This window comes from Macaca fascicularis, chromosome 20 (assembly GCF_037993035.2).
Source record: "Macaca fascicularis isolate 582-1 chromosome 20, T2T-MFA8v1.1".
NCBI lineage: Eukaryota > Metazoa > Chordata > Mammalia > Primates > Cercopithecidae > Macaca > Macaca fascicularis.
The window spans coordinates 27,886,018-27,895,312 of record NC_088394.1 but is presented as its reverse complement, the minus strand read 5'-3'; the positions used below and the strand labels follow the sequence as shown (position 1 = coordinate 27,895,312).

The 9,295-nt window shown below is 56.5% G+C and overlaps 3 protein-coding genes across 9 annotated transcripts in view; 2 read left to right on the top strand and 1 right to left on the bottom strand.

Annotated features, from left to right (window-relative positions):
• LOC123566771 (sulfotransferase 1A1-like) overlaps positions 1–9,295 on the top strand; it is a 34,339-nt gene that overhangs the window by 5,550 nt on the left and 19,494 nt on the right. The gene's annotated exons all lie outside the window — the stretch shown is intronic.
• On the bottom strand, positions 4–2,178 carry LOC102144898 (SAGA-associated factor 29-like). 4 transcript variants are annotated; one of them, XM_045381857.2, is made up of 4 exons: positions 2,036–2,178; positions 648–777; positions 431–577; positions 4–342 (listed from the first exon to the last, which is right to left on the bottom strand). In XM_045381857.2, exons 2-4 carry the CDS (start codon positions 725–727, stop codon positions 189–191), a joined length of 381 nt encoding a protein of 126 aa, XP_045237792.2. In that variant the 5' UTR covers positions 728–777; positions 2,036–2,178; the 3' UTR covers positions 4–188. The 4 variants fall into 4 exon arrangements, 3 of the variants coding, with proteins under 3 accessions (XP_045237792.2, XP_073883010.1, XP_045237790.2); XM_074026909.1 differs by lacking the exon at positions 2,036–2,178 and adding an exon at positions 1,610–1,842; XM_045381855.3 differs by lacking the exon at positions 2,036–2,178 and adding an exon at positions 1,610–1,842 and having other exon boundaries at positions 4–373; positions 460–577.
• On the top strand, positions 6,004–9,263 carry LOC123570492 (sulfotransferase 1A1-like). Of its 2 annotated transcripts, none has more exons than XM_065537022.2 (7): positions 6,004–6,192; positions 6,297–6,422; positions 6,512–6,609; positions 7,464–7,563; positions 7,659–7,753; positions 8,276–8,456; positions 8,579–9,263. In XM_065537022.2, the coding sequence occupies exons 1-7, from the start codon at positions 6,045–6,047 to the stop codon at positions 8,689–8,691; spliced, it is 861 nt and encodes a 286-aa protein (XP_065393094.1). In that variant the 5' UTR covers positions 6,004–6,044; the 3' UTR covers positions 8,692–9,263. The 2 variants fall into 2 exon arrangements, with proteins under 2 accessions (XP_065393094.1, XP_073883008.1); XM_074026907.1 differs by having other exon boundaries at positions 6,094–6,192; positions 7,437–7,563.

The following is a 9,295-nucleotide window of genomic DNA, read 5'->3' as shown; positions in this document are numbered from 1 at the left end:
CGATTTGTGTTCATGTAGAGCCTGTATTGGAAAGGAAGAGAAACTCTGAGCTGAAAGAGTGAATGCCCAGTGGGCCAGATATGGTCACCTCTCCCCCAGCCTCCAGCTCCCTAGGTCACCATGTCTGGGCAAGGGAGAAGGGTTTGGAGAAGTAAAACCCAGGAGATGTGTGGAGAGGGGATGTCTGTTTAATCCCAGCATATCCTCTGCTGTCCTGCCCCAGGATGGTGGAGGATGTCGAGTCCACCGGGCGGTGTCACTTTTTCTTGGGCTCCTTGGAAGCCACCAGCTACCTCTGGGCCACACTGAGGTGAGGGGAGTAGCCTTCTGCATAGGAGGTGTCTTCAAACAGGATAGAGTAGTCATCCTGGGGCTGTGGGGCAGGGGGACAGAAGGGGCTGAGAGCAGCCCTCGGGCTGCTGTCACTCACTTGTTGGTGGCATGGCTGTAACTGACCACCTTGGCCAGGATCCACTGCTTGTCTCCATCCACGGCCTTCACCCGGGCAGCCACCTTGTCTCCAGGTCTGGCCACGTAGTCCCCTGAGGCGGGGACGGCCCCACAGCGGAGTGGGGGCCTGTGAGCAGAACAAAGGGTCAGTCCCAGCCCCTGGGCACCAGCCCCTCCCTCGCAGCTGCTGCCCTCACTTGTCACCAGGCTTCCCGATCCACAGGGGCAGGGTCATGGCCGACTGCTGCAGCAGGGACATCAGCACCCCTCTGCGCATGGTCTTCCAGGGTGGCTCCGAGTCATTGTAGAGACCTGCGATCTTGGCCGCTGTGGGAAGGAAGGGAGGCCTGAGGCCCCAGGGACAGGTGCTGGCCCTGGCCCCCCAGCATGCTGCACTGAGCTGTTGGAGGACCCCCTGGGAACCCCCAGCCCCTGAGTGAACCTGAGGGTCCAGCAGGACTGTGACCCGATCGGCCAGGTGGCCTACAGGGGCTGCTGCGCTGAACTACAGATGGGTGAGACGGCAGCACAGCAGGCACCCGAGGGAAGAAACCAGGCGGGGGACAAAGCGGGTTCTGAGGTACTGGTGAGGTTCTCTTCTTGATGTCGGTGCTGACACAGAAATGTGTTTCGTTAGTGAAAAGTTCCTAAAATTCAAAGGGTCCAGCGGGAGTCGGGGTGAGGCCGGGCACTTCTTCAGCGTCCAGCTGCTCTACTGCCTGAATCCCTGGTACCCGGGCCCTGTCTGTGTGGGGTTCACTGCCAACCCTGTTCGTCAGGTCCAGCAGCACAATGGGGCCGCCAAAAAGGTGGAGCTAGGCGGACCAGTGGGCGAGGTCCCTGATAACAGGGGAAGGAAGGGTCTCTCTGTCCGGAGGAAGGCTTCCTGGAGGAAGTGGAACCGGGGGGCACAAGCCTGATGAGAGGGAACCGCCAGGCCTGTGACATGGGCGGGGCGTCTAGGGCGAGGACTGAGCCAGTCGCAGGGGAGGAGCCTAACGGGGAGGCTGTGCCCTGGGAATCTCGGCGGTGGAAATCCGGGGAGAAGCTGTCTGAGGCAAGGGTGATGATCCAGGCTGGGGTCCAGCGCAGGCGTCTTGATGGGCACGCTGGGGTCGGGTGGAGCACAGGAGGGAGAGGAGCGGGAAGAGGTGGGTACCTGGGCTGGAGGCGGGGCCTGAGGTGGGCAGGTGCAGGGGGCGTGCCTTCAGGAGTTGCAGGGCCTGGGGCTCAGCTGAAGCCGGGAGTGAGGACCCCATTCTCAGGCGGGATACGAGGGAACCCGCGGCGAGGGCGCTGGGCTACGCCCGCAGTGGGGCGCGGCGGGGCTCACAGGACATCGCTGTTCTCCTCCCCAGGGAGATTGTGCTCGTCGTGCACGGCTTCCCTTCTGCCGTGGCCGCCCTTCCGGTAAGGAAGGAGACCGGGTGGCGGCATGTGGCCCGGATTTGGCGTCCGACCCCTGCCTGGAGCCGCCCTGACCACCCCGTACCCCGCCGCGGTTGGAGTGGGCCTGGCACCCCCGCCCTGGGCGCGCCTCCCGGTCCCGCTGCTCCCCGACCTCCGCCCGCCGCACCGCACTGACCACTGGCCTTCGGGCCTCCTCAGCCCCAGGGCGCCACGCAGGTCCCTTTGCTGACGCCGAGCCTGAGCCTGAGCCGGTCCCGGGGCCCAAGAGGCCTGTGCGCCCTGCGCGCCCGCGCGCTCCAGGGGAGGTCAGCCCCAGACAGGGCGGCTTATCCTCCAGAGGACTTTGGATCCAGCTGTTGAGGAGCCAGGAAACGCCCTGACAATTTTGCGACCCTGTCCCCGTCTCTAAGATGGGGATGATAGTATTTATGGCCATTCCTGAGAACAGCAGGACCTGCCTTTTTCCTTTGACTGGAAGGTTCTTCTCTACACCTTCTGTCTTGATAACCTGCCACCTCCACAGGGAGGTCTTCCCTATCGCCCGATTTAAAATTGCAGCCCTGAGAAGCCGGGCATGGTGGCACATGGTTGTAGTCCCACCTACGGGGGAGGCTGAGGTGGGAGGATGGCTTGAGCCAGGAGTTGGAGGCGGAAGTGAGCTATGATCACTCCATTGCACTCCAGCCTGGGGGAAAGACCAAGACCCTGTCTCTAAAAAAATAAAATACAATAAAATTGCAGCTCTTTCTTGTGCACTTCCCTGCCCGCCCCCCTTTCCTGAACACTTTTATTGTCTGCCGTACTACAAATGTTATGCATCTCATTAAACCCCATCCGAACCTGTGTGCTCCACTGCCTGAGGGCAGCTCTTTCACTGCTGTAGAACAAAGTCCCACATAGAGCCGATGGCCAACAAATAGTTAATAAAATAACAGAGGATGGTCCTGGCTTCTACTGAGCTCTCGGTAAATTTGAGTGAGTAGAGGGCTTGCCCTGCAGAGGTTCAATGACCTGGCAGCTCTGGCTGCAGTGGTGAGGCTGTGACTCAATCAATAACTGCTCATGCTCACAGGACACTGGCCAGCTTAGTCCCTGGGGTCAAGGATTTTAACCCCCCCACCTCCATTTCCTCATCTCTAAGATGTGAATAATAGTCACCCCTGCCTCATAGGATTGATCTGTGTAACGCCCCTCCCACCTTTTTTCTGTGCCACCCACTGCGGGTCTGGGGCTTTTTTCTGGAATGCAATACAAAGTCTGAGTCAAGGGTGCCTTCTGTTGGTTGCTGAGGGCGGGGGCAGAGCTAGTAGCCCATGGTCCTGCCAGTCAAGGGGCTTCCAGAGGGAGGACGGGCCTGTGGCCCTAGCATGTGAGCAAGCTCTTCTCTGCCTGGAAGCCCCGTGCCTCAGCTTCCCCCACACTCCCACCTGCCCGCTTGCCTCTGAACTCAGGCAATTCTTGGAAAGCTTGGGAGACTCACCTTTACTCAGATGATTACCTGTCTCATGCCCAGCTTGACCTTGAACTTTAAATAGTGAGGACAAAGAACGAGGAGGATGGGGGGATGCACTCCTTCCACAGGGCCCTGTGGCTTCCAAGCCTCAGCCTCCTCTGGTCTCTTGAAGCCTCCTTCAAACCCAGGGAAACAAAAGCATGTGCCACAAGCTGCTGTTTTTCTAGGATCTTCTAGCGATACTCCGAGAGCCATGAAACTGTTCCTCCGAGAACAGTTTCTCCGAGAGCCATGAAACTGGGGCTGGCTCCCAGGGTGATGGGACTCCAGTGTCTGTTCTTTCTTGTTCTATGCATCCATGCTCTGCTCCACCACTGCCCCTTCAACTCTGCCCACACATATTACTCCAGACTGGCCTTGTGGTCAGAGCCTGGAATGCCTGGGCTGCTGGGGGCTTGCATGTAGGCTGCACTGGACTAGAAGCATTGGTGCCTTCAAGACTGCCCTGGGAAACATGACCTGCCCCGTTTCTGTCTAGTGAGTACCCATTTTTCCCTACTCACCAGCTCACTTCCCTTGGCTGGGTCAATTAGAAAAAGCTCCTCTATTGGCCTGCCCTGTAGGGTGGAATTCAGAGGGCAGCTCAGGAAACTGGTGAGAGCTCAAAAAATTTAAAAAAAGGGCCAGGCGTGGTGGCTCATGCCTGTAATCCCAGTACTTTGGGAGGCCAAGGCGGGCAGATCACCTGAGGTTAGGAGTTCAAGACCAGCCTGACCAACATTGCAGAAACCCCGTCTCTACTAAAAATACAAAAATTTGTTGGGTGTGGCGGTGGGTGCCTGTAATCCCAGCTACTCAGGAGGCTGAGGCAGGAGAATCGCTTGAACCCGTGAGGCGGAGGCTGCAGTGAGCCAAGATCATGCCACTGCACTCCAGCCTGGGCAACAGATCAAGACTCCTTCTCAAAATAAATAAATAAATTAATTAAACTAAATTTTAAAAAGATGCATACATTGAGCTCTTTTGCCTTTTATTCTTGTGTTTTCTAATCACAACTAAACACTAAACTCCCATCTTGGCTTTGTAGATTACTCTAAGCTTGGCTGCAGCTGTGGTGCTAAGGAGGGTAATGGAGAAGTTCCCTCACTCTCAATCACACCCCTTCCTTCCCGGAGCAAACCCAGGTCTGGCCCTGACTCTGGATCCCTCCCACACTGGACCTACCACACCCTCAGGGCAGACCATAGCTCTACACTCCCCACACTCAGCCACCAGGACAAGAGAGCCAGATTCCAGAGAGCTCAGATGAGTACCAGAGCGGAATGGCCCAGGACGCCCTCACACTACTCAGTTTCTGCAGCCAACATTCCAGCAGCCGAGGCCTCTGCCATACTGGCTGCTTCCCCATGGATATCCAGTTTCACTAGGGGAACCCCAGCCTGGCTTCCCTTCCTTCTTTTTTATTTTTGTTTCTTTGGGACAGGGCTTGGCTCTGACACCCAGTCTGGAGTGCAGTGGCCAAACTGTAGCTCACTGCAGCCTCAAAATCATGGGCTCGAATGAACATCACGCCTCAGCCTCCCGGGTAGCTGGCTGTACAGGAGAAAGCCACCATGCCCAGCTAATTTTTCAAACTTATTTTTAATTTAGTTTTTTTTTTTTTTTTGAGACGGAGTTTTACTCTTGTTGCCCAGGCTGGAGTGCAATGGCGTGATACAGCTCACTGCAACCTCTGCCTCCCGGGTTCAGGTGACTCTCCTGCCTCAGCCTCCCGAGTAGCTGGGATTACAGGCATGCACTATCACGCCTGGCTAATTTTGTATTTTTCGTAAAGAAGGGGTTTCTCCATGTTGGTCAGGCTGATCTCGAACTCCCGACCTCAGGTGATCTGTCCACCTCGACCTCCCAAAATGCTGGGATTACAGGTGTGAGCCACTGCACCTGGCTGCCCAGCTCATTTTTAAACATATTTTTTCTAGAGATAGGGTCTTGCTATATGGCCCAGGTTGGTCTCAAAGTCTAAGGCTCAAGTGATTCTTCCCCATTGGGCTTCCAAAGCTCTGGGTTTCCAGGCATGAGCCACCGTGTCCCCTCCTCATTCTGCTGAATCATCAGAGTTTTGTTCATTCCCACACCAGGCTCTGGCCCCCAATACCAGCTCAGTTGCTCAATGGACCATGTTTGTCCTGGAGCCCAGATGGACTGTGGCCGGGCAAGTGGATCACAGGCCTGGCCAGCCTGGTAGGTTTCCACACGTGAGGGGCCTGAGGGGCTCAAGTAGGGGAGCATCAGGGAGAGGAGCCCACTGGGTAGAGGCTGGGGGCTCACAGTAGGAAATGGTGAGACAAAGGGCACTGGCTGGTAGGGAGACAGCACAGCCAGGCCCTAGAGCTTCCTCAGTGCAGCTGGACTCTCCTGGAGACCGTCACACACTCTGCTATCTGGGCCCCACGCCGCGAGGGTGCTTTCACTGGTCTGCACCATGGCCCAGGCCCTGGGATTCTGAACAGCTCTGCAGGTGAATGAAAGGTGTGGCCAGGCTGGGGAACCACCGCATTAGAGGCTGACCTGGTTTCAGCCCCAGCCCCGCCACTAACTGGCTTTGTGAGCGTGGGCAAGTCACTCAGCCTCTTTAAGCCTCAATGACATCCCTAAAAGCAAGAATGCCGCTTTCTTGCTGTTGTGATGGTGTTAAGGGAACAGGCCTGGCTCTGGCCCCTGACGCAGGAACATGGAGCTGATCCAGGACACCTCTTGCCCGCCACTGGAGTACGTGAAGGGGGTTCCGCTCATCAAGTACTTTGCAGAGGCACTGGGACCCCTGCAGAGCTTCCGGGCCCGGCCCGATGACCTGCTCATCAGCACCTACCCCAAGTCCGGTAGGTGAGGAGGGCCACCCACCCTCTCCCAGGCGCCAGTCCCCACCTTGGCCAGCGAGGTTGTGCCCTCAGCCTGCTCACCTCCCATCTCCCTCCCTCTCCAGGGACTACCTGGGTGAGCCAGATTCTGGACATGATCTACCAAGGCGGCGACCTGGAGAAGTGTCGCCGAGCTCCCATCTTCATGCGGGTGCCCTTCCTTGAGTTCAAAGTCCCAGGGATTCCCTCAGGTGTGTGACCGTGTCCTGGGTGCAAGGGGAGGGGAGGAAGACAGGGCTGGGGCTTCAGCTCACCAGACCTTCCCTGACCCACTGCTCAGGGATGGAGACTCTGAAAGACACACCGGCCCCACGGCTCCTGAAGACACACCTGCCCCTGGCTCTGCTGCCCCAGACTCTGTTGGATCAGAAGGTCAAGGTGAGTCCGGGCACAGTGGTTTATGCCTATCAGCTCAGCACTTTGGGAGTCCAAGGCAGGAGGCTGACTTGAGGCCAGAAGTTGGAAACCAGCATGGGCAACATAGGGATGCAGTCTCTTTCCAGAAAAAAAAAAAAAAAAAAAAAAAAAAGCCAGGTGTGGTAGCATGTGCCTGTGGTATCAGCTTCTTGGGAGACTGATCTGGGAGGATCACCCAGCCCAGAAGTTTGAGGCTGCAGTGGAGCCATGATCACACCACTGCATTCCAGCCTGTGTGACAGAGAGAGACCCCGACTCAAAGAAAGAAAAAAACCAAAAAGAACAAAAAACGTCCAGATGCGGGGCATGGGAATCCAGGGAAGGAGGCTCCGGCGCAACCCAGCTTCGGTCCTGTTCTTCCGGGAAGGTCGCCCCACTTCTTTCAACCTGGTCTCGTCTTCAGCGGGGACACCATCTGCTTCTTGCTCTGGCAAGGGTCTGATGACCAGAAACACAAGACTCTTCAGTGTCTGCCTCAGAAAGGCAGCGTGTGGGTGCTCACGGGGCCACTGAGGAGGGAGCTGGAGGGGACCGGGCATGCCTTGCTCCAAATTGGGGTGTGAAGGCATTTATGCAGATTATATTAATGTAGAATATGGATCCAGGGACCAGGCCAGACTTTGACATCTGAGCAGGGTTCAAATCCCAGCTTGGCCCTACCTGTGCCGTAAGATCTCAAGCACGTCAGCCGCTAAGCCTCAGGTTCCTCCTTTGCTAAACCAAGAGATGAGCTGGCCTGGGGCGAGCTGTGTGGTGATGGCACTGAGGTTGGGTCCTCTGCCCTGCAGGTGGTCTATGTTGCCTGAAACCCAAAGGATGTGGCGGTCTCCTACTACCACTTCTATCTCATGGCCAAGGTGCACCCTGAGCCTGGGACCTGGGACAGCTTCCTGGAGAAGTTCATGGCCGGAGAAGGTGGGTGTGACGGGAGGAAGGAGGGTGTGGAGCCGAGAGGTGGTGGCTACAACGCACAGTAACCCTGTGTCGCTGCCCCCTGCCCGCTTCTCCAGTGTCCTACGGGTCCTGGTACCAGCACGTGCAGGAGTGGTGGGAGCTGAGCCACACCCACCCTGTTCTCTACCTCTTCTATGAAGACATGAAAGAGGTGAGACCACGTGCGATGCTTCCCCTCATGTGACACCTGACGGCAGGCACCTCACAGGGACCCGTCAAGGCCGCCCAGCCCCTTTCCTGGGCAGCCCCCACTGCGGGTCCGGATTCCCCATCCTGCCTCCCTGGCCCAGGCGTCCCCGCTACAGCCCCACCTGGCAGCGGACCCCACACAGCTCTCATCTCCCACAGCTGAGTCAGCTGCATGAGTGGCCACGGATTATATACTTACTCCTATTGATTATCCCCACCAAAGGGTGTGCCACCCAGGGCCACAGTCACGGAAGAAGACCATCCCGGTCCTCACCCATAGGAGCCAAGCCCAGCTCATGATGGGATCAGAGGGCAGAGAGCAATTCATTTTATCCCAGGGACTGGGGCCCCGGGGGTCGAGGAGCTGGCTCTGTGGGTTTTCTAGTGGAAGTGGCCAGTTCCCCTCTGAGGTTAGAGAAGGGGACCCCTTTTATTTTCCTGAATCAGCAAACCTAGCCTCCACTGAGGAGCCTCTGCTCCTCAGAACCCCAAAAGGGAGATTTGGAAGATCCTGGAGTTTGTGGGGCGCTCCCTGCCAGAGGAGACCGTGGACCTCATGGTTCAACACACGTCATTCAAGGAGATGAAGAAGAACCCTATGGCCAACTACACCACCGTCCCCCAGGAGTTCATGGACCGCAGCATGTCCCCCTTCATGAGGAAAGGTGGGTGCCGGCCAGCACGGGGGTTTGGGGCAGGTGGGAGCACCGGCTGGAGCCTTCCCATAGGCACTCGGGGCCTCCCCTGGGATGAGACTTCAGCTTTCCTCTCTGCCTTCCTCCCCCAGGCATGGCTGGGGACTGGAAAACCACCTTCACCGTGGCGCAGAATGAGCGCTTCGATGCGGACTATGTGGAGAAGATGGCAGGCTGCAGCCTCAGCTTCCGCTCTGAGCTGTGAGAGGGGCTCCCGGGGTCACTGCAGAGGGAGTGTGCGAATCAAGCCTGACCAAGCGGCTCAAGAATCAAATATGAATTGAGGGCCAGGGACAGTAGGTCATATCTGTAATCCCAGCAATTTGGGAGGTTGAGGTGGGAGGATCATTTGAACCCAGGAGTTCAAGACCAACCTGGGCAACATAGTGAGATTCTGTTGAAAAAAATAATAATAACAAAATAAAATCAATTTTAACAAAAAGAATAAAATATGATTTGTGGGCCAGGCAGAGTGGCTCATGCCTATAATCTCAGCAATTTGCAAAGTTGAGGCCAGAGGATTACTGGAGGAGAGGAGTTTGGGACCAGCCTGGTCAATGTTACAAGACACCATCCCTACAAAAATTTGAGAAAATGATCTGCACGTGGTAGTGGGCACCTGTAGTCCCAGCTACTTGGCAAGAGAAGGCAGGAGGATCAGCTGAGCCAGGAAGGTTGTGGCTGTAGTTGGCTGTGAATAGGCTAATCTACTCAAGCCTGAGGGACAGAGTGAACCTTGCCTTGAGAAATAAATAAATAAAATTTAATTAAAATAAATTATGATTCAGGACCAGTCTGGCCAGCATGGT

Excerpts from the sequence above, each read along its gene's own strand:
- LOC102144898 (XM_074026909.1), bottom strand. The coding sequence starts at position 1,709 with ATGGGGTCCTCACTCCCGGCTTCAGCTGAGCCCCAGGCCCTGCAACTC. Across the intron at positions 578-647 it reads ATCGGGAAGCCTGGTGACAA|GCCCCCACTCCGCTGTGGGG; the intron begins GTGAGGGCAGCA and ends TTCTGCTCACAG. Across the intron at positions 343-430 it reads TACAGCCATGCCACCAACAA|ACACCTCCTATGCAGAAGGC; the intron begins GTGAGTGACAGC and ends TCCTGTTTGAAG.
- LOC123570492 (XM_065537022.2), top strand. The coding sequence starts at position 6,045 with ATGGAGCTGATCCAGGACACCTCTTGCCCGCCACTGGAGTACGTGAAG. Across the intron at positions 6,193-6,296 it reads CAGCACCTACCCCAAGTCCG|GGACTACCTGGGTGAGCCAG; the intron begins GTAGGTGAGGAG and ends CTCCCTCTCCAG. Across the intron at positions 6,423-6,511 it reads AGTCCCAGGGATTCCCTCAG|GGATGGAGACTCTGAAAGAC; the intron begins GTGTGTGACCGT and ends CCCACTGCTCAG.